This window comes from Mixophyes fleayi, chromosome 7, assembly GCF_038048845.1.
Source record: "Mixophyes fleayi isolate aMixFle1 chromosome 7, aMixFle1.hap1, whole genome shotgun sequence".
NCBI lineage: Eukaryota > Metazoa > Chordata > Amphibia > Anura > Limnodynastidae > Mixophyes > Mixophyes fleayi.
The window spans coordinates 68,164,149-68,188,967 of record NC_134408.1 but is presented as its reverse complement, the minus strand read 5'-3'; the positions used below and the strand labels follow the sequence as shown (position 1 = coordinate 68,188,967).

General features: G+C 42.5%; 1 protein-coding gene across 2 annotated transcripts in view; it reads left to right on the top strand.

Annotated features, from left to right (window-relative positions):
- HECW2 (HECT, C2 and WW domain containing E3 ubiquitin protein ligase 2) overlaps nt 1-24,819 on the top strand; it is a 423,985-nt gene that overhangs the window by 115,483 nt on the left and 283,683 nt on the right. For both annotated transcript variants that reach the window (XM_075179947.1, XM_075179946.1), the window contains exon 3: nt 10,080-10,394. In XM_075179947.1, coding sequence (XP_075036048.1) covers nt 10,103-10,394 — 292 coding nt within the window. In that variant the 5' untranslated portion in view covers nt 10,080-10,102. The remainder of the gene's footprint in view (nt 1-10,079; nt 10,395-24,819) is intronic.

Genomic DNA, 24,819 nt, shown 5'->3' with positions numbered 1-24,819 from the left:
TCTTCTAAAACCTATATAGATGAGATTGAAATTAATAGATTTTCTCTATTTGATGGAGAATGAAAAATACCTTTTCTCCCCCTATCACCTGTATTAATATGAGTATTTGTCATCTATAGAGGCATCTTTATTATTATTCATATTTTTTCCACATACTTACCTTTCTGGATTGAGCTTTGGATCCAATTGATTATCATTTGGTGATATATGGTGTTTTACTGTATATTTAACTTAGTTATGGGACAGCTATATGAAGATGGGATGAGAGAAACTCGATCATGCACTATAATTTATTAGACTTGATGATCATACATTATCTGATTGGTGAGATGTTATGTCACTCACAACGCTATATATTATCTGATTGGTGAGATGTTGTATCACTCACAGCGCTATCTTTGATCCCCTTAGGCGTACCGTGATTGGAGAGGGGTCTTCTCAATCAAGATTTTCCTTGACGTGATTGGATGGGCGGGCTTTATAAGTAACCAGGGAGCATTACCTCTGGTTACTCCCTTTGAAAAAGCTTTATGCGAAACGTACGTTAGGGGAAGTGACGTCACCAGTACCCGACAAGTGGCACCGAACTCCGGCGTTTTGCCGGGGATGGGAGCTATGTATGGACAGATATGCGGGGAAGGTATCTGTTCCTTTTTCTATGAGATACCTCTCTGTATGATAGGTCAAATATGCGCTAAAGATCTGGTCTGTTTGGTACTAGCTAGATAAGCTTTGATGGATAATACCCGATATTGGTATCCATACTATTTATAGGGGGAGATATTTGTGTCCTTTGGCCTCCCCCCTATATGCATTGGCAGTACGAATTTCCATTAGGGGCTCATATTTATCCCTGTTTCCACCTATTTGGTTTTAATATTCTTTTCCCTATAATATTAGTAAGAATAGTTGGGGGCTTTGTCTTACTGACGATTATATAATCAGATTTTCCTCCATATATATGGTAGGCAGGGAAAATTACTATTGGTATATATGATCACCATAATATGATCCTTTAAGGTTAGAGGTGTATTCACAGATGATATGGTGATAACCTAAGGATTGTCCCCTACGATACCTACTCTTTCAATAGCAATAGTTACATTATTTTGTTGTGCATGTGCTAAATATTTCAGGTGACAAGATTTTCAGGGGCTCCATAATAGACCCCTGACACTTTTATAACTCATTTCTATGTAAGAAAGCCTCTTTATCATCAAATAAGACTCTATTTTGAGATTTAAGTGGGAATTTATCTTTTTAGGATAGTCACTCTCCCCTGTGTGTGTATCATTATAATATGATAACCCTCTTTTTGCCGTTTGTCGGGTACTTGTGATTTTAATACACAACATTTACACTTTTTATTTTAATATTTCGCTGCTTTTTAATAGGAAATTAATAAAGATTGAAGTATTAATATTTGTTATTTTTGTAAACTTCATAACTATGAATAATCTTTCTGGGAACTGGAGTGCCTCTTGTGTTCTTTTTCTTGTCCTTATGTGTTGTTGGTAACATATGAGAGTGCACCATGCCTATCTTATGGGAATGATATTTTATCACCCTTAAATAGAGCGAGGATTCCATAGCTGTGTGCAACTATGTACTTTTCTCTTTTCAAATTGGGATCATGGCAGTCTGCTGCCCACCTATGGACAACCCAGAGACTTACCCCATATCCGACATTCTCGCAGCAACCAAAAAGGACTTAGGGGTGGAGGCGGTGCCCATAGGCCAGCAGTTAACAGGAGCCCAGACTCAACAGATGAAGGGAGTATTCGAGGGAGATCGGCCTCAGTTCACCAGCAGGCCTGGGCACACTCATGCAGTGGCCAATCATGTCGACACCGGGGAGGCTCAGCCTATTCGGCAACCCGCGCATCGAGTTAGTCCCGAGGTGCTTCACATGATCAAAAAAGAGGTTGAGTAAATGCTGGCACTGGGAATCATTATACCATACAAAAGTCCCTGGGCGGCCAATGTGGTGTTAGTGCCCAAGAAAGACCGGAGTACACGCTTCTGTGTGGATTATAGGAAACTGAATGAAGTGACGGTGACAGACACGTTTCCCATGCCCCGGGTAGATGAGCTGTTAGACAGGCTGGGGGTGGCTCGCTATGTGTCCACGCTGGACCTTAGTGTTAGTCGCTGCGGCCGCGGGCACTGCCGCGACTCCTACCTGCCTCCTGTGAGCGTTCCGGCTGTCGCTATGACGACCGGGATGTCACTTACGGTTTCCGCGTCCCGGTTGCCTGGGCAACAACCGGGACGCTCCAGGCTTCCTGTCGCCACTCCCGGCCATCTGGTTAACAGGCGGGCACGCGCGCACAGGGCTAGTTAGTTAATAGCCAATCATGGCTATTCAGGTGTCCAGTAGGCAATTTTAGGTTTGGCTTATTTATTATGCAGCTGAACACTGTATTACTATTGGCCACCAGTACTAATATCAATTAGGCCACTCCTGTGAATGCTTGTAGGTCTCTATTCTGATTGGCTCCTTGTACTATTTAAGGCAGTGAGGACTGAGCCTCACTGACGGTTATAGCGTGCTGTTCCAGTACTGCTGCCTGCTCCTGTTCCTATCTTTGGTGTTGAAACCTGTGATTGATTACCCGTGTATGACCTTGGCCTGTTCCTGGATTCTGAACCTGTGCTTCTGACCCTGATCTTTTGCCCGTACCCGGATTCTGAACCTCTGCTAGTGACCCTGACCCTTCTGCTTGTACCTGGCATACCCTCTGGTGCTCTGTCCAGTCCGCTGATCTCTGGCCTGCCGCTACTCAGTGTGCAACCTCTTATACCTGTGTACTGCCGTGTTAGCATAAACTCATACTACTCTGAGCATAAGACCTGTGAGCATAACCAGTCTCTACGGGAAAGGCGGCTGCTAAAGGTGAAGACCTCTTCTACCTGTTCTATGAGTTTATGCCGCACTGGTGGCCATAACACTTAGTAAGGAGTACTGGCAGATACCCCTTACCAGGGAGGCACAGGAGCGGTCCGCATTCACCACTTCGTTTGGGCTATTTGAGTTTACTGCCATGACCTTCGGAATGCCCCGACCATCTTTCAGCGTACAGAAGATTGTTTGCTTTCAGGGTGTGAGGAGTTTGCCCAGGCATTCCTGGATGACATAACTATTTTAGTGAGACCTGGGAGGACCACCTACAACATGTGACCCAAGTATTGGCCCAGACTAGCCAGGCAGGGTTGACAATCAAACCGGACAAATGTCAGATGGGGATGGCGGAGGTATTGTACCTTGGGCACTGGGTTGGTGGTAGAGATAATCGACCGGAGCCAGAAAAATTTATGCCATCCTGAATTGGCCTCACCCCACCAACCAAATACAGGTATGCGCCTTCCTTGAGACGGGTGGGTGCTATTGGATGTTTGTGCCCCAGTACAGCACCAGTGCCAAGCCGTTGACTGATGTGACGACCAAAAAGTACTCCCGACAAATTGACTGGACCTCTGATTGTGAACAGGCTTTTCCCAGCTTAAGGATATCTTGTCCCGGTCCCCAGTATTAGCAGCCCCTGACTTCCTACGGTAGTTCATTATGCAATCAGTTGCCTCGGGCTGTGGAATAGGAGCTGTCTTGAGTCAAGTGGGGAGGATGGTTGTGAACAACCAGTGGCCTATGTCTCCCGGAAACTTGTTGATAACGAGATAGCATACCCCACTATTGAAAAGCAGTGCTTGGCCATAGTTTGGGCTCTCAAAAAGTTGCAGCCGTACTTATATGGCCACGAGTTTTTGGTGGTCACAGATCATAGTCCCCTTAGTTGGCTACAATGCACCCGCAGGGGACAATGGAGGGTTGCTGAGATGGCGCTTGGCCTTACAACTGTTTAGGAATGTAAAGAAACGGGCATGGTGTATGTAACCAGTATTACAACCCCTTAATCCAATCCATACCCAGACTGAACTTTTTAGCCATGTTGTTATTCGGAAGTATCAGTGATGAAACTATAACATCTTGGAAAAGTACTTCAGGGGTTAAATTCCACATCCACAGGGAACACTCAAGAGTTGAGTGAATTAAGCTATCATTGTTATTTCTGCTTGCTCCCTATTGTCTGCTAGTGAGCGCTACAGACAGCCAGGAGCTGGACCCAGCAAGGGTCACCTGAGGGAAGACACCTGGTGAGGTAGGGGAGGGGGTTGGATAGTGTGAGAAGGCCACCAATCGAGACCTTTTGCAGCTCCCCTGGGCAGGCAGTTCCTAAGGTGGGATTATGAGGTGATAAAAGAGGCTACCCTGGGAGCTGGACACGTATGTGACTGACTTTGGCCAAGAGGTGATGCTCTGCCAGAGAGTTGCTGTGGAACCTATCCCACTGGATTTATTTGAACTGATTTCCTCTCTTGTTGGACCTGCTATTGTTAAGGGAACAGTGCTGTACCCAGAGCCAGATTAACAATAGGGCTAAAGGGGCTACAGCCCAGGGGCCTCGGGCTGCTGGGGGGCCGCCGACATTTATTGGGTCTCTGTCTGTCACTTGTTCAAGGAAAATGGTAGGCAGCTAACAGCAAATGTTATGCTGTTAACTGCCTGCTGTCACTGTAGGACTTACCCCGTAATTGCTACAGGGAGTGGAACAACAGAAGGAGGTAAGTTCACGGGGGGGCCTCACAGTATCCTTAGCCCGGGGGCCTCCCTTCCCTTAATCCGACCCTGGCTGTACCTATCCCACTGTATTTATTTGAACTGATTTCCTCATTTGTTGGACCTGCTATCGTTAAGGGGGCTGTGCTGTATTTAATCCTGTTCTGCAGAATAAATCATCCTTCTATTTTTCCTCTAATACTGTGTCTGAGTGATTTGGGAACAACGTATCTTTACAGATAGCATGGCAATGGAAAACAGCCAGATGAATTCTAACAGGTACAGACCATGCAAAATACTTGCAGGCCAAGTCAGAAAGGATGGCTGTCTGTTAAAGACAAAATTGCTGTTGGATGTACTTTTTTGCAAACACCCAATTTCCAGCAAGATCTGGTTAATTTACATACTCAGCAATTAAGGAAGGAACAGATGAAAAGCCGATAAGCGAGTCAGGTATTGCTGGAATAGACTTGGCTGTGGTGAAACTGGATATGTATTAATAATAAATATGTAATGGGAAATGTATTAGCTGGAAAGTTATGGGGTTAATATCAGAAGTTTGTGAAGGCTGGTATTTTAAACTTTATTTTGGCCTCATTAAAAGGCAAAATATATGTTGCCTTTTAATGGTGACCCTTTCAAATTAAAATTATGTTCTTTCTTCATGTGATATTGCATTGCTTGGCCATAATCCTGAGTCCTAGCAATCACTTTTCATCCTCACTTCAATACAATTATCTTGCATTAAAGGAGGTTGTGCTTCTTCTGCATGATCATAATGTTTAATCCCAAACTGCTTGAAGACACTAAAGCAATGGGTGTGTCAGAGTGCAGAGTCAATTGTGACACCAAGTGGTCTGTTTGATTTATCACGCCCAGTCTCTCACATGGCATTATCCTCACCGTTGTATCCCTACTTCTGTCCTCGTTAAATCCACAGCAAGACTGATCTTCCTCTTTCACTGCTCCACATCCACAGCAGCAATCTGCAAATCCCTACACTGGCTCTCCATGTCTTCCAGAATACTATTCACATTACTCACCACCTTTTTATACATATCATATCTCATCTTGAAATCTCTCCTTGAGACGTTTTGCCTCATCTCTGATAATCACTCACTCCCGCCTGCATGCCTTTTTTTATGCTCCTACTTATGGAATTCCCTACCACATCCAAGCAGACTCCTCCACAGCCTTCAAATCTTGAAACACTCTGTTAGTATTTTTTCTTATCCCACATATACTTCTCACACTGGTGCACACTCCCAACTGTTTCAGTCTCCACTGTGAACCATGCTTACTCATCTTGTAACGTTTGTAAGCACCCTCTCTATGAGCATTTCCCTCCCTACCCTTTGTTTTCATGTCTGCATTTATTTTTCCTACATTGTATGTCCCTGTTTTATGTATGCCCTGTTTTCCCCACTGCCTGACACTACAGAGCACTGTGGTGGCTTCAAAATTGATGATGATGATAATAATTAATAAAGTAAACTCAAGGGAATTATTAAGGCTGACCGATTACAGCTCGGCATAGATTGTGAAGTAAAAATAGAAGATTTCATTACATTATTAATACAAATAATCCAATTATACAAATATTATTTTTCCAATAATATGGACTGTTTTCATACATTAGTTGGTTCAGCTTTAAATGCATTAACTCACTCTGGACAATAGGTGGGGCTCTTAAACAGGTTTGGATTTAGATATCTGATGTAAAGTTTGTGTTATAAATGGAAATGCATAGATTACATAAAACAAGCAGCTTGCCATCATTCATTTTCTAACATGGATTTTAAGATTTTACATGAATTCTCTCTTTTGTTTGTAGTATGTTCTGTATTTTCTTCAGTTTCTGTTTTTCCTTGTACAATATTTCCAAATACCTATAGACATTCAGGGCCTGAGTCATTGAGGAGAACAAAGCATAAAAAGGGTAACTTTGCACCTGGGCAAAATCATGTTGCATTAGAGGGGGAGATAAATTTAAAATGTGGGGACAGATTTATAATTTGGGTATGGCTTGTCCTAGATTAACTTTAAATTTCAGTGTACAATTAAATCTATCAAATATTTGTGTGCTGTCTGAATAAACAACCAGTATTTATCTTATGTATATATAGTCGTGCAAAATGACCAAGGAATATTGCTCATCATGGGAATACAACTAAATAAAAAATATAGTTGCCTTTTTTTGTGTGGAAGACACTGGACATTTGAAAGCCTCTTCATACCATACAGATAAACAGAGAAATTATCTGTTATCATTAATAGGTAACAAGTTGTGAAATTACATATAACCTTTTATTTTACAAATTCACCTCAAGTTTTACTACTTAAAACAAAAGGTATGCAGTATTTGCAGTAATTTTCAGATTTGTTACTGAGGATTAATATGTACCACAAACTGCTCCTCCAAACTCGATGAAGTAATGCATTTTCAGCTATTTCTTACTAGTGGCTGGAATAATATTCACATTGAATATAACTCTTAGTTAAAATGCAACTGAACAAAAAACATTAATATTAAAATCCCATGTGTGGGGCATCCATTTATGCCTTTGAAATATAAATAATATATTCTAATGTATATAAATATTGGTTCAAGAGTGCCAGGGTCTGTTAAATGTGGGTTGTGTGTGTCTTAGAATAAGGACAACTCTGTATTAATGTTAATTAATTATCCTGCTCCAATTGTGTTTTTGTTTTGTTTTCATGTTATTCAGAAACACTTTTCTCCCTCTACACCTTCTCCCTTGGTGTCCTCATCCGCTCCTTTGGCCTTCAGTACCACCTCTATGCTGATGATATCCAAATCTATCTTTCATCCCCTGACTTCTCCCCTTCCCTTATGTCCTGTGTCTCCTGCTGTCTCTAGGCCATCTCATCTTGGATGTCCCAACGCTTCCTTAAACTCAATATTTACAAGACTGAACTTATTGTCTTCCCCTCTTACAGGACTCTCCCACCGCCCCCCCCTCTCTATTTCTGTTAATATCACTACCCTCGTTTCTGTCCCTCAAGTCCGATGCCTTGGGGTCATCCTTGATTCCTCCCTCTCCTTCAAACCTCACATTCTGTCCCTCTCAAAATCCTGCTACTTCCACCTTCGAAATATATCCAAGATACGCCCCTTTCTCACCACGGAAGCTGCAAAAACCCTCGTTCACTCGCTTGTAATCTGTCGCCTTGATTACTGTAACCTTCTTCTCTGTGGCCTACCTGATTCTCACTTTGACCCTCTTAAGTCTATCCTCAATGCTGCTGCCCGCCTCATATTTCTCTCCCGCCGTTCTACCTCTGCTGTCTCCTGCCAACAGTCACTACATTGGCTCCCCATGGCCTACAGAATTAAATTTAAACTCCTCACCTTTAAACCTCTTAATCAATCCTCCCCTCCCTACATCTCCAATCTCATCTCTACCTACACTCCTAGCCGCCCCCTTCCCTCTGCCTATGACCACCGCCTTTCTACTTCACTGATCACCTCTTCTCACTCCCGTCTCCAGGACTTTGCCCGGGCTGCTCCCCAGCTGTGGAACGATCTTTCACGTTCCTTCAGGTTAGAATCTACTCTCAAAGGCTTGACGGGTGCCCTTAAGACTCACTTATTTTATCAAGTCTATCAGTCCTCCTCCTAACTATTTGTGTGTCCCCCTTTCCTTTAGGATGTAAGCTCTCAGGAGCAGGGCCCTCTTTCCTTGTGTGCTCCTTCTACTATTCCATCACTCTCTGTACCTCTTGGCCTGCTTCCCTAGCCCTATTTTCTTAAGCTTCGGCCTACTTCTCGCTGATTTCTACCATCACTTCCACTCATTGTCCCAGAAATAATTTGATTTGCATTACCATGTTACCTGTGTCTGTGTGTGTGTGTATGTGTGTATATATATATATATATATGTTTTTTTGTTCTTCCTGTATCTGTCACGAGTCGCGGCGGTACTCACAGCCGTCGCAGCTCGCTTCCTGTGCCCCCTGACGTCCCGGGCGTCGCCTTGACGGCCAGGACATCATTTCCGCTTAGTGCCCGACCGCTTACCACTGTAGCGTCGCGTCCTGGCAACAGAGGACAGCCGAGCGTGTGCTCATAGCTAGGTAATAGCCTGTAGGCTATTAGGATTAATTTTATTAGTTAGCAGGGGCCTGTGTGCAACTTCAGAGCTAGGCTCTGATTGGTTGACTGGCTGACTGGAGTATTTAGGGCCGTGAGGTCTGTAGCTTTACTGCCGGTTATAACTTGCTGTTTCAGTTTGCTGACTTGCTCCTGGTTCCCTGTGCTGTCCTGTGAATACTTTGTTTGGATCTCTCGTGTATGACCCCCTGCTTGGATTTTGACTCTGCCTGTTTGCTTGTGACCCTGACCCTTCTAGCTTGTACTTTGGACCCTGCTACTTTGTCCGTGACCCCGACCTCTGGCGTGTTAACTCGAGACAAAGTGGGATTCGCGCTTTTCTACCTATATATGTAGTGCAGCCATGGGAGTCTGACGGGGCTCGTCCTACTCTCTACCTCCACCATTATCTGGCGTGTTAACTGACTACCCTGCTTGCCTGTGACCCTTGACCTTGGCTATCGTTTGACTACTCGCTGCTTTCTACCAGTCTCCTGGCCTGCCGCTGTGGTCCTGCATTACCAACCCACACTACATCTGGAGCTAAGTCCTTGGGGCATCTCAGTACCGGAGAGCACATCAAGCGCTAAGGGAAAGGCGGCTGCTAAAGGTGAAAACCTCCGTCATCTAGTTCTGTGGGTTGGTGATCAGGGCCAGCAGCCTAACAGTATCATGTTGTGTTATGGCTCTCTGTTTTCTGTATATGTCATGTACAGCGCTGCGCACCCTTTGTGGCACCTTATAAATTAAAGATAATAATAATAATAACAACACAACCAGGTAGTTAAGATTAATAAGTCTATAAAACAAGCGGTGAAGAGACAAAATGCTGGCGGAAACGCTAGCAAAAAGCTCTTTCACTGCTTTTTCTTTTTTAACAAAGTGTTAATGCCTTAACCAATTTACCTGCACTTACTATGGCCCCCATAGACCTGTATGGGGACAGTGATAATAGGCAATTTATTAAGCTGCGAAAAGCAAAGTAACGCTGTCGCTGGATCCCTGCCAGGTCAAAGTGGTATGCATATGCGCAGATATTATCTGCGCATGCACATAACACTTCCTCCATTCACCAGCAGCATTAGACTGCAGATGAAGTAAAAATGTCTCTGTGGAAGAGGGGGGTCTTTGCAGGGGCTCCCAGAGCAGCCCCTCCATGGTAAATAGTAGCAGTAATTTGTAACGATACAAAATAATAGTTACCACCCCAATCATAAATAGACTGCTATATAGTACATATTTGTAAATACAGTATATGTCCACTTCAAGGTTTAATTAACCATTGTAATGCAGTATCAATATAATTAAATACCAATAATTGCAATTTTTATATTTGGTTTGTGTTTGCAGATCTCTGAGGTTAGCTTTACATCATGGCCAATTCCACTCGTGAACATCTTCTTTTTGTACGACAGCGAAACCCTCAGCTACATTATATGCTAAGTCCGGAGAATCTTGAAAGTTTTGCATCTCAGAACACAATGACAGAGAATTTGAACTTTCAACGGGCCAACAGTGATACTGACTTGGTGACCTCCGACAATCGTTCAAGCCTGACAGTCAGTATGTATGAGTACATACTTGGTCACTCTCAGGAACTTATTATCTTCTGGGATATAAAAGAAGAAGTGGACCCCACTGATTGGATTGGGCTTTATCACATTGGTAAGTCTATGTAATAGCTTATTTTACAAGTGTGCAAGGCACTACTGTTACTCCACTGTTCAATGGTCTGATTGTTTGTTTATACATGTGTTAGAGCTAAATAGAAATACTGTGAAGCTAAATGTTTGACTTTCTCAGTGGCTCAGGAAATTTTCATTCTAACCATAGGACCTACGATAACCTGGATTTTCTATCGCTGCTTGTTTCACCCCAATTTAACAAAAAAAATTGGACGGTTCAACTGAGTGATAATCAGCTTCTTGGCCATACTGGATGGCAGTGGTAAGAGGATTCCTAATGCTTTGGCCCAGTCTTCATTGCCTGTGCACATGCGTGACCCATTTTTAGACTTCCAGTTTCACTTTCCCAGAAAAATAAAATAATGATATTTTAGTACTATTAAAAAAAAAAAAAAAAAAGGAAATAATTATTCTTTGTAAAACAACATTATTATTTCATTTGGTACGCAAACCTGAAAGCCGGCTCCCGCATGCACAGATTGATTCCAGACTGGCCTGGCAAGCGGTAAGACTCTTCTTAGTGCTGCCAGCCGGTCTCGCCAGTGAGCTGATCATTGCTTGATAGGCATAGATAGGAGATCTTCACTATCATCAGAAATAGAGGACTTGGTGCTTGTTTACAGAGTTTCGTTTTTGTTGCTTCCTGGTTTCCTAGTGGACAAACAGTGATGCTGGAATCCCTAATAGAAAAGGTACTGAATGGCTCACGGACGTACAATGACTGCTTTCTTGGGCAGCTGTTTATAGCTTAAAAAGTTAAGTCTCTCCACATGTATTGTCTCATGCTGCATTAAAAATGCCAACTTTCAGGGGACCAACAGTAACACAGAATTAGTAGTATTAAAATGTCCATATAATAGCTGCAATACATTGATTTATTTTTTTTACAGGTGTTAATGAGAGATGAAATTTTATATCGGATAATGTTATTTAAATGAAATCTTTAATGTACGTTGGGTTACAGTATGTTATAGATTGAATTTCCTGTCATATGTCATATTGTATAAAATGATTGCGGTTGATAACATAACCAATAGACCTCAGTCTTAACCTTTAAGTTCTATAATGAAAGACACCACACCTACTTGTTGGCAAATAACTCTTATTTATTTAAATTAAACCGTAACTGTTATGGTGGCGGGAGAACACTGTACTCGACCTTGTCCATCCATAAGCACACACTGTTTCTTGAACTTAATGGAAAATCCGTCCCCAGGCATCCCGGAACCCGCACCCCTCTGGGCTAATCGTATCGCACCGCAAGTCAGCCTAAATGAGCTGTACTTGCACTGAACCTAAGCCAACTATTCGAAGGGCACGGGTTACAAACGCCTGTCTACCATGAATGCGCTTTACCCACTTTGCTTATCCTGTACAGTGTTCTCCTGTCACGCAAGGTTCCCTCCTGAACCTAACACCTTATAAATCTCTGCTATAAAGGTACCTAGCCTCTCATCTGTTAGGTGCACTGCATCAGACCTGTAGAGGCCTGGGTTCTGAAACCTAATTCCTGGGTGCTTAGTTCACAGTCCACCAATTGACCGTAGATACTTTGCCACGACCGCATGCACATTCTTGCATGCACGGTCTACCATTCTTCTGTCTGGAAAAGATCTCAGGCCTGATTCATTAAGGATCTTAACTTGAGAAACTTCTTATTTCAGTCTCCTGGACAAAACCATGTTACAATGCAAGGGGTGCAAATTAGTATTCTGTTTTGCACATAAGTTAAATACTGACTGTTTTTTCATGTAGCACACAATAGACCGATTTCCCTCCAACCAGCTCCAACATTAAATTAATAGTGTTCCCATTTAAAAAATAAACCTATTTCCCCTCCCACAAACAGCCCCTCACACACTTGCATAATATAAATACACTGGCCTCTCGCACACTCACATAATGTAAATACACTGGCCCCTCGCACACTCACATAATTTATATACACTGGCCCCTCGCACATACACATAATATAAATACACTGGCCACTCACATAATATAAATACACTGGCCTCTTGCACACTCACATAATATAAATACACTGGCCTCTCACACAATCACATTATATAAATACACTGGCCCCTCGCACATACACATAATATAAATATGTGCAGTCTTCTTTCTCTGCATACACGGGACGGCACCTGTCACGTGGTGCGCGTCCCATGTGACACTGAGCAGGCCACACATAGTGGAGGAAGGGAGGGGACCAGCCACCTAGCAATATAAACCCCCCCATCCGAGCAACTCACTGCTTCCTCCTGTGTCATAACACCAGCAAGCACCAGCCCCTCCCCCAACTCGCGGCACCCTGGCGTGACTCGTGGAGGAAGTGGAGTCCCGGTCGCCACTTCCTCCACGAGTCACGCGTGGGGGGTTTTTGCGCGAGTCGGGGAAGGGGATGGTACTTGCTGGTGTTATGACACGGCCAAAATATATTTTTTTTCTTGGCTGGCGCCCCCCCATCTGCCTTGCTGCGGGGCCTCCTGAGGACCCCCCCCTGGGCCCTAGGCAGGTGCTTAGGTTGCCAAGCGGTCAATCCGGCCCTGCGTATCGCTGATATGCAGTGGACTTCCAGCCTGACTGGGCCTGACACCCCGTCTACAGCTGCAGACGTGGCCGCACCGATTCTAAACGAATGTGTGCCAAATTAACTGGTATTCAATCCAACGGCTTCTAGCGTGCACTTAAAGACCACTGTAAACTGATACACTGATACTTCGTGAGGGGGGACCCGTCACTATGCACCAGCCAATGCAACGCATCCTTTGGCCACAGTCCAGAAAAGCTAGCGGCCACCTGCACCAGGCAAACCGAGCAACCGCACCGAGGCGACAGTGTAACCCATCGCCCTTTACCCAGCTGATCCATTTTGGACCGCCACACCTTGCAAGATAGTGAATGAGGGGTATAACAACATCTTTAGCTAACATACTGGAGAGCAGAGCTCCCCGCCCGGAGGCAACCAACTTGCTCACCCTCCAAAGAAGATCATCACAAAGACTTAGCTAAAAAGACTGCTCTCATATTGATCACCAGAGATCGCACCTAGAAAGTCTTTCAATATTCCCTGACTTATAGGTGTCCTGCCATCAGGAAGAACGGGACGCGTCCTTGCCCAGCCACTCAGCACTTTAGAAATTAAGAAACCCCTGGTCACATCAAACTAAACCATGCAGTTTAGAGAAATAGGAGATGCCTGCCAGTGTGGCGGACATAGCTGACTTAGACTTACCACGTTATAGCCAGCCCACACAAAGTCTTGCATTCAGTCGTCCCCATCTCTACTACCAACAGGAACTACATTCCGAAAAGTGAACCATTCCCGCCAAGCATCCAGATATCTACGCAGCGTAGCAGAAGCTAACAAGGATTCTGCCAGGTTCCTTATTCAGACTCACAATCTTCCAGACATAAGCGGGACAGGGAGAATCGTTGAGATCCGCCTGCGGGGCAAGCATCCGAAACTTGTCTTAATTTCCCCTAAACAGAGCACCCTCCTGACTGTTTTTAACACCAGGCACATGTCGAGCAATAAAGGAGATGTTACATGACAGGCAGCGCAACACCAGTCTTCGGAGCAAGCTGATGACTGGGGAAGAAGAAGTGATTTGCTTATTAATTGTTTGCACCGCTCCCAGGTTCTTACACCAAAAGACAACCTGCCTGCCCTGGAATCTAGCTACCCATAGCTCTAGCGCAACTGATGGGACACAGTTCCAGCAGGACCAAATTAGCCATCCAACTGGAATGGACCCAATCACTGGGCCAGTATGATATGCACTAGTCACTGGCGAAGTAGGCCCCAAACCCAACTGCGTATGCGACATCTGTGAACAGCTGTAACTCCCGACTTAAAGTCAAACACGGACACCATTGAAATCCTGGAGAAACAGATTCCACACCTGCAAGTCTTCCCTAACCTCATGGGACAGAGGAATATGACAGTTGGGCCAAGAGATGCAGTAGGGTGAATTGGCCACTTAGGATAGTTACCTCAGTCCAAACCATGTTCTTCATGATACCCATTCTTACCAGATAATCACTGCTGCTTCCTTTGCTTCTATATAGGAGGATAGTCAAAAGGCGAAAATGGAGGGGAAAAACGGTCACAAGGACTCAGGTCAGGGTAAGTACCTGCATTATATTTTAGCTAGTTACTGTGCAGGCTGATATTAGTCTACAATATTGTCTGTAGGTAATAAACCCAGACTGGAAGTGAGAAGGTTGAAGAGAAAAAAAACCCAGAAAATTCATAGTTGTGGGATTTGTGACAAAAAATTGCCAGAAGGATTTTCTGGAAAGATGTGTATTAAATTTTCTCGTGAACAGCAACAGCCTCCCCCTCATATAGTTGAAATGTTAAAATGGATTAATATTGCATTAGCTTTTAAAACCTTTATTATTAAGAATGATTGACAGCAGCTAAGATTTAAGAGGTCAAGATCAGTAATTACTGTTGCTTCAGAAGTTTTTGAGGCTGGTGTGCAGCAGGTGAAATCAAGAATGTCTGGACTACCAGCTGTGTGTGAAGAGGATCTTAATTTCAGCATGGATTCGTTGGAAAAGCTGATCACAAGGTGATGGAAATTGAAAATGTTTCAGAGGGGCAGTCTCTGCAGGAAGCATTGTTTGAGGGGCCTAAAAAGAAGGGTCGCCTTTTCCATTAAATAAGGTTATCAGCAATATCATATCAGGAGATCGCAACTTCCCAGATAGACGTTTTCTTAAAATGAATAGATTTTGTAGAATGTAACCCCCTTTCTCCTGAGGAGACTATGGTTTGAGATACACCCACTGGGGGGGGGGACACAGCAGTAGATGCTAACTCCTTAATGGATGCTATGGATTGAAGGATGTGCTTTCTCAGTTGTTATACCGACCATGGTTGGTGTACTTGCAGTCTAAGAATAAATTGAAGGAGATTATCTGTTTGCACAAATATTCAATGCCATTATTTCAAAATTGTCTAGGGAAAATCAGACTGGCTTCCCCAAGATAGACCTATCAAAAAATTACCCATCAGGCTTTTAAGGAGACTAAACCCACGTTCAGAGTATAGCAAGCTTTTATAGACCTGGAATAAGATTAACAAGATGCTGTCAGCCTGGCACTTCAAGGCAGTTTTTTGCACTAGCAAAAAGACAAGGAGCTGTAATGATCTCCAAAAATGTTTTTTTCCCAATGATGCCAGAGAGACCCACTTGATGGTAGATAGATAGGAGGAAAAATTATATATATTTTTTTTTTTGCAGAATGGGCATTAACCACAACAGATGAGTGGGTATTATCTACACTACAACAAGGTTACAGACTGGGGTTCCTATCACAACCTCCACTAGGGGGTAAATGTATCAAGGTCCGATTTTGCAAATCCATCGATTTTCTCGGGAGAGTTGAAACTCGCAGATGTATGAAGCTGAGATTGCATGCAAAATCACCAGAATTGTGCTTCTGTCAAAATCGCTATTTGCAAAATGGCTAGAGATCAAATTCGCGACTGTTTGCCACTGCAGCTATACAAGTCTCAAATGTATGAAGCTGCGATTAAGCAAACTCAGAAGAGTTTGCTTTCAAAGACGCCAGATACAACACGCTGCTTGCTAGCAGCGTGTTGTATAAACCCATCACTGTTACACTGCCTGTCAGCTCCGGCAGCTGTAAAAACTGTAAAGAATAGATAAAAGTAAAAAAAACATGAGGTCCCTCTAATGCAATGAACTAAGTTAATTGCGTATCGGAGCTTCTACACAGTAGGAGCTCTGATGCGCAATGGGTTTAGCTCATTGCTTTTGTTCTATTTATAGTATTAGGGGATTTTTCCACCAACGTGGGAAAATCACCTAATACTAGAAATAGACATAGCGCAATGAACTAAGTTCATTGCGTATCGGAGCTCCTACTAGGTAGGAGCTGTTTGCGGCGGCTCCTCCCTTTTTTATTTTTCTTCGAGCAAGCAAGAAGAATCTTGGATCTTACAAATATGGGCCACCCCTGGGCAGAAGATGTGAACAGATTTCAAGCAGGACTTTTGGAAGTACAAATTTGTTTTGGACTTTGTCAAGCATGGACTTTGGATACAAATTTATTTGGGACATTAGTGACAGCCATTTTTGGATTGAAAGCTGCTTGACAACAGATGAAAACTTCATTGGTGAGTATAAGGTATTTATTATTTTTAATAAAATTATGTGGTGTAAATGAGGGTGTTTACTGTATTTATTGTGGGTTTATTAAATGTATGTGGTTTTAACAAGGGTGTTGTGGATTTGTAAACATTTTCTTTTGTGGAACTACAGGTCCCAGCCAGCCGTGGATGTCAGTGCATGTTGGCACTTGTGGTTCTCCAAGTGCCAACATGCCCTGGCTGCCATGGGTATGCTGATGCTTGTAGTTATACAAGTAGCAGCATGCCCACACTATTTAAGGCAACCTGCCTGGCTGGCACTTGTAGTTCCATAAAACAAAATGGCTTCCTTTTGTTTTTTTAACTCTTTGTCCGTTATTACTCTACACCCACCGCCCAGGGGTGTAGGAAGAGCCCTAGTGCTATCAGCACTGGGCTGGATGTCCCTAGGGGGAGGGCCCGTTCATTTTTTTCGGCAGACCCCACTTCCTAGGGAATCCAGCCCAGCGCTAAACAGCCTGGGGTTGGTTAGTCATTATGGCAGGGGGACCCCTGCCGCGTGTCCCCCTGCTATAGTGCCTCCAACCCCGGCTGGTTTGGCCTAGTGCTGGTTCCATGAAAATCGGGGGGACCCCACGCAATTTTTTCCCCCAATTTTCACAGAACCAGCAGTAGTCAGGCAGCACTAGTGTTAAGTATGAATAGAGGGGGGACCTCACGCTTTTTTTTTTCTTTAACTTTGATCACTTCTTTACAGTATTTACAGCTGCCAGAGCATAAAGTGACCATTTAAGTATGGGGATATGAAAAGAATGGAACAGACTGCTGGATTTTTTTATTTATTTTTTGTTATGGGGGAAAAGGACTATAAAGGGTGGGGGGGAGAGAAAGACTCTCTATCTTCGGTGTTCGTCTCTATACATAGGGCACTCTTACCCATGTAAAATGAAGAAGAGAGAAACGAGGGGAGGGGGTAAAGAGAGAGTAGAGAAAGAGGAGAGTCTCCTTGGCAGAAAGAAAAGAGGCTCAAAACCAAGTAAGAGCCAAAAGGTACAGTCAGAAAAAGAAAAGAAAACATGAACGGCTTACAGATAACCTGGTACATTGCTGCTATTAAAACTATACCAAGGGCCCCACACTTTGTGAAAAGCGGTAACTGTATCATGAAGGAGACTTGTCACATATTCCATAGAGGCAGTGTGCCAGATTCTATTTATAACAGCCTCTCTAGAGGGCTGTAGAGCTTTCTTCCAGTCACAAACTAACTGTCGCTTAGCTGCATTATATATGTATCGAACAAGTTTGTCCGATAACTTAGAGATCCCTTTGGTAGACTGGTACTGGAGCACAGATGACGGGTCCTTAGGCATATTAATAGAAGTAATCTGTTTAACCAGTTACATTACATCATCCCAAAATCGTGATATTAGGGGGCAATCCCACCATATATGGAGGAAAGTGCCCACTGAACCACAATTACGCCAACATAAGTCGGAGGCGTGAGGGTAAATAGAATGCAATCTCACAGGGACCATGTACCATCTAGTATAAATTTTGTAAGTATTTTCTCGAATGGCTGTATTAATGGAAGATCCTGAGTTCCTTTGTCGTATGAGGGACCATCCCTCCTCATCCAAAGTTACTCCAAGATCCTGTTCCCAAGCCTGCTCAAACGGTTCTGTTGAAGGGGATGAGGAGGACACGAGAGAACTTACAGGCTTCATATGTAGCCACGACGACCCGGGCTATAAATGCAATAATGTTCAAAAGGCGTTGGTGGACGAGCTTAGATGATTGTGACTGGGCTTGTATAACATTTTTTGTTTGCATATAATGAAAATATAGATTGTTCGTAAGGTCATATCTCTCACTTAAGTCCATGAAGGAACGTGGTGCATGCTCACCCAAGAGGTGAAAAAAACGGTCAAGACCCGCTTTCCTCAAAGGGTAAGCAAAAGCCTTAATGCACCCTTTGGGAAACGAGGATGTCTCCACAGCGGAGTGCGTGGTGATGGATAAGGGGCCAGGGCGTATTGTTTGTTCAGTTTATCCCAGACTTCCAGCGTGAAGCGAATGGAGGGGATAGCAAAGGCTGAGGCTGGTCTGATACCCCTAGGAATCAAGGGCAAAAAACACACTCCCATATCAGGGGACAACAATTCCTCGATATCCACCCATTTTTTTAAGTCCTACAGGCAAGTGCCAAGAGATAAGGTGAGTCAATTGTGTGGCTTGGTAATATTTATCAAATAAAGGAAGTCCCAAACCCCCATTACATTTGGATTTGGTAAATAAAGCCTATTACGTCTGGGTCTTTTACCCTGCCACACAAATTTGCCACAGAGAGATTGAATAGAGCTCAGGAAGAAATCTGGAACTTTGACAGGGAGGGTCTGAAATAGATATAACAACTTAGATAGGACATTCATTTTAGTGGTGTTACTTCTCCAGAACCATGAGATATAAAGGGAATTCCAGGTGAGCAAATCTTGTTTAATTATATTTAGCAAAGGGGGATAGTAAGCTTGAAACAAAATTTCATAGGACGGTGTGAGGAAGCGCCCAGGTAACGAATAGCACGGGGGCGCCACTGGAAATCAAAGTTAAGTTCCAATAACTTCTTCGTATGAGGTGGAAGGTAAAATGCGAGGGCCTCCGATTTATAATTATTCACTTTATAACCGGAGAGAGAACCAAAATTCTGCAACTTCACAAATAGATTAGGGAGGGAGGTCTGAGGTGAGGATAGAGTGAGTAGGACATCATCTGCAAACAGAGAAATCTTATATTGATTACCACTAACATGGATTCCCTTCACATATAGGGTTCAGTCGAATCAGAGCAGCCAATGGTTCAATACATAGTGCATAGATGAGAGGGGAGAGAGGGCATCCTTGTCTCGTCCCATTACTATGCCAAACACGGATGAACTCAAGCCATTTGTCGAGACCGAGGAGGACGGGTTATGGTATGAAGCTTGAATGCCCTGAAGAAAATTACCAAAGAATCCAAAGGTTTTAAAAGTTTGAAACATAAATGGCCAGGAGAGCCTATCTCTGCATCTAATGCTACAATTACAGAAGGAAGTTTGGATTGATTTATGAAGGAAATCAAGTCTCTTGTCCTCCTGGAATTATCCAGGGCTTGCCTGTTAGGAACAAACCCAACTTGATCTGGGTCTATAAGTTGTGACAGATGGTTGTTCAACCTGTTAGCCAGGATCTTAGCAAATAGCTTAATGTCCGTGTTTAGCAAAGAAATAGGCCGATAATTGGCACAAATTGTGGGATCTTTATTGGGTTTGGGTATAACTATAATAATGGAACGTGTAGTGTCTTTATGAAATTTCCCACCATGAAGAACCAAATTAAAAGTAGAAAGTAAATGCAAAAGTAGTATGAAATAGTAAGTCCATCAGGACCAGGAGCCTTACACGCTTTTTGGGACTTAAGAGCTATTTTAATCTCATCCCCAGTGATATTCTCATTCAGTTTGGAATCTAAGGTTTTGCCTAGTTTTGGTAAATTACAAGTCTTTACAAATTGCTGTATTATGGTCGGTGAGGAAAGCGAAGGGGCCCCATCACTATTAAGTTTGTATAGGAATTTGTAGAATCTATGAAAAGAATCGTTGATAACTGTTGGATCATAATTCAACGTACCCTTTTTATCTCTTATTGCCACGACTGCCTGTGCTGCTCGTTTAGCTTTCAATTTATTTGCTAACATAGTGTCAGACTTATTGCTTTTCTAATAGAATCTTTCATTAAGCCAACGAAGGGTCCGTTCAGTTTTTTCTGCTAGCAGTGATTGGATTTCACCTGTAACAGAAAGAATTTGCTTATAAACTGAATTTGAGTGATCTTGTTTATGGGTGTTTTTCGAGCTGTTGCAATTGGGCATTAAGAGTATTTAATTTTAAAGATTGTTGCTTTTTGCGGAAAGATGCAAATTTGATAATAGACCCTCTAATGACTGATTTGTGTGCTTCCCAAATGGTAGAAAGAGAGGATTCAGGGGTCAGGTCAAGGTCAAAGTATTCTTGAAGGTGAGAGCATATCTGTTCTTTAAACAAGGGAAGCTTAAGCAGAGATTCATTTAATCTCCTGAACAAGCTACTTTTAGAATTATTCAGGAGATCTAACAAAGCTGTGACTACCGAATGATCCGACCAAGGGTTGGGGAGTATATCCGTATGGGTAAGAAGTTGAATAACTTTACTACGGCCCATTGTCATGTCAGTTCTAGTGTCGGATTTATGTGGAGGTGAGTAGAAAGTGTAGTCATGAGCTGAGGGATTAAGGGGCCCTCCAGGAGTCAAACAGACCAGCCCTAGCCTTATGTTTGATTAACGCTTTCAAATGAGTAGTAGGTGTGGGGCTATCCCGCATACCAGACCTGTCCAGTTCCTCTGACAAAATTGTGCTAAAGTCCCCACAGATCAAAAGAATACCCTTCTATATTTTATGTAATTCTAAAAAAAAATTGTTAAAGAAGCTAGATTGCCCTGTATTGGGAGCGTACAAATTTGCCATGGTAATAGTTTAATGTCCTACCTGGCCCACCAGTATACTGAAGCTGCCCTCACAGTCTAGACTAGAAGCTGTAAGCTGAAAAGGCACAGAATTCCTGATCATGACAGCAACTCCACATCTCTTGGCGGGCAGGGAAGCATATTCCACGGTGGGGAAACTATGAGAGGACAAAGAGGGATGTGTTTCCTGCAAAAATACAAAATCTGCTTTCAAATGTTTTACAGTTCTATGTAGCAAAGACCGCTATTGGGGATGTTAAGCCCTTTAACATTGATAGATACAAAAGTAAGAGACATAGCTCACTGTAAAAGCACTACGAGACTTACAAGAATGAAAGAAGGGAGTAAACACAGGTAGGGTTAGATTATCAAGAAAGGAAGAAGGAGGAGAAGAAGGGAAAAGGATATGGGTAGTGGTAGAGGGATAGGGGTAAATAGTGGTCAACTACTCCCCCCAAAAAAGAGAATGAGGGGAGGAGTGGTCACTGAGTTTGAACCCACGGAAAAATGGGGATTCGATCCGTCCTTGATGGAACGGGTCGAATGGGCCTGAAGATTGGGTTTGCAAGGATTTGGAAGAAAGGTTATGGTAACAAGGAAATAGTGAGGACTCTACAGTCCACACACTCTTAAAACCCAAAATGTGAGAGGGGAAAGGCCAGACAGGTAAATCCAGCCCGATCCACCCAGAAACACACAATACAAATAAAGATAAATGTAAACCCTGTAAAGTGTAACAATAAAACGGCAAAGTAAATGCAAGAGCGTACTGACCAATAGTAAAGACATGAAATAAAAACTATGAACCTGGAAAACCATACATTTCCCGCAACACGATGTGTTGAGATGCAGTCATGCCCTGTATCCGACCCTACAAAATCCCAAACCTTGGATGGGACCACAATCATTACTTGGATCAACCCGCGGTAATCGGATAAGCTAGAACAACGGGAGGGACAAAGGACATGACCACGTTCCAAGCTATGGTTGGCTACATTAGAAAACAAGTAAGAAAAGAAAAGAAAAAATAATTTTTTTGTATCAAAAGCATGAAGACACTAGACATATAAAAACAAGTTTAACTAGTGAATATATAAGCACCAAAAATGCTTAACAGTATTAACAAACAAGATAACTAAGCTATAGCGGGTAAATTTGTTTATTCAAATTAACTACAAAGAACTCCTCTTAGTAGAACTGCTGGATCCGAAAGTACTTGCCCGAGTAGCCATAACACGAGGAATATAACCACAACGAGTGCCAGGAAAACACAAGAAATTGAGTCCCAGCCTGGGGGGCTGACATGTAGAATGGTATGACAGAAAAAAGGAAGAATGTGTAGGATGCACAAATGCCCTGAAGATTGTAATACTAATGAGCAATATTAATATTATAGGCATCAGCAATAATTGATCCTAGAGATCGATATGTATCTGTTTTGTATATATCTATTGTTGTTACGAATGACACTATGGTTACAAGGAACCAATTACCAAACGATAGGATGAGTTTCTCAGTTGTGATTAGCGTCTTATTGCATACCTTCGCTGGTTACTACAAGAAGGTTATTGCAATTAGACATTTATATCATATATGATGTAGTGGTAAGTTGTATACTATCAGTATTTGCTTAAAATGTTATGGTCGTTTTCCTGTGTCTGCAATGATGATAACATATAAGCCAGAGTTGCTACCGGTTCCGCTGAGAATGTGGCAGACGGGTATTAATAGTCTTGATCCTCAGGTATCAGCAATAATTGATCCTAAGGATCGACATGTATCTGTGTTGTGTATATGACATTTTCTTCTATATAATGGGAGCATATATATCCCTGAATAACAATTGCTACTAAAGAGAAAACCTCTATTGTTGTCACAAATGATACTATGGTTACAAGGAACCAATTAGCAAATGATGGGAGGAGTCTATCAGTTGCGATTAGCGTCTTATTGCATACCTTCACTGTCAGTCACGTCTTGACTGTGTGATTTGCTGACAGCTTTCATGACAGACTGATTAGCCCCATACTGACGATATTTAACAGCTGTCAATTCAGTCCTTATATTTCCACGACTAAGCATACAGCGAAACGCGCGTCGGCGTTCCGCTGGTTGAAACCTAGCCTAAGATACTTTGAAGGAAATATATTTGTTTGCTCTATTTAGCTCCTAAGGTAGATAGAGCAATATATAGGTAGTTAGCAAGACATAATCTACAATCCCTAGCAGACTTAAATAGATGCGTATGCAGCACTTGCTTCAATAGAGCCACAGTCAGTTGAAGCATTATACAGGCAGAGAGCAATAGATTTTCTGCTACGATATCGATAGATAGCAAATGACCACCTTATTATATTATTAGGTTAAAATGTTTATTGCTGGCCAGCAATAGTAACTGTGCTATCTATTCTACAAAACTGTTATGTGAGATAGTGTACAATCTGGGGGTAAATGTATGAAAGTCCAGTTATTTCATCTCGCCGGAAATCGGCGACTTTGCAGCTAAAATTTAAAGTGGCTATTGCTTGTAAAGGCCATCGCCGCTTTAAATTTTAGCTGCAAAGTCGCCGATTTACAGCGAGATGAAAAAACTGGACTTTCATACATTTACCCCCTGGTCTTTTTTCAGAGCAATCCTCAATACATTATTGAATATATGGCTATGGCACAATCAGCGGATTTTAAAGCACACAGTTGTTTTTAAAGTTTATTTTATTTTATATTTCGCTGACAAAAAGAGCTAATAAAAGTTAAGTTTTATACCACAATTACATTATTGCTCATTAGTATTACAATCTTCAGGGCATTTGTGCATCCTACACATTCTTCCTTTTTTCTGTCTTATGAATTAATAATGTGATTGCACTCTCTGAATCATGGTACCATTTGAGCAATAAAGACTATGATATAGCAATAGCTGAGAATATGCTCTGTATCACTGGTGCGATAGTATTAGGTCTATCCATCTTTTTCCTTTCCCATTAGATATATATTAAACTATGTAGAATGGTATCCGAGGAGGAAAGAAGCAATGAAATAACTTCACGGTTGCGGGACCGGATCCAATGCCTTACTGTAAACTTCCTCTTTTCTAACCTTAGAGGGTGACTGCGTGTCCTGTATACAGTTCTTGGGGTAAAAAGTTCCCATGAAAGTTTTCAGTATTGACCCTTAACTTATTTGCACATAGTAATAATATCCCTTCTTAGATGCCTCTTTTCTAAAGTAAACATGCCTAAACTAGCTAGATTTTCTCATAACTTAATGACTCCATACCCTTTGTCAATTTTGTTGCCATTCTCTGAACCCTTTCTAGTTGAAGAATATCTTTTTTTAAAGAGTGGTGCCCAGAACTGTACTCCATATTCAAGATAAGGTCTGACCAGCGATTTATATAGGGGCAAAATTACACTGTCTTCCTTTACATCTATGCCCTTTTTTATTCATGTCAATACTTTATTGGCCCTTGCAGCTGCTGCTTAACATTGAGCACTATTTCAAAGTCTACTGTCTACGAGCGCTGCCAAATCCTTGTTCCCTTATAGATTCCCCTAAATTTATCCCATTTAATTTATAGATTGTGTGCTTGTTTTTGATCCGTATGTGCATAACCTTACAGTTATCTATGTTGAACTTCATCTTCCATTTGGCCGCCCAGTCCTCCAGTTTATTCAAATCCCTCTGCAGGGAAAGTTTGACATGCTCTGATTTTATTATTTTGCAACGTTTGGTGTCAGCTGCAAAA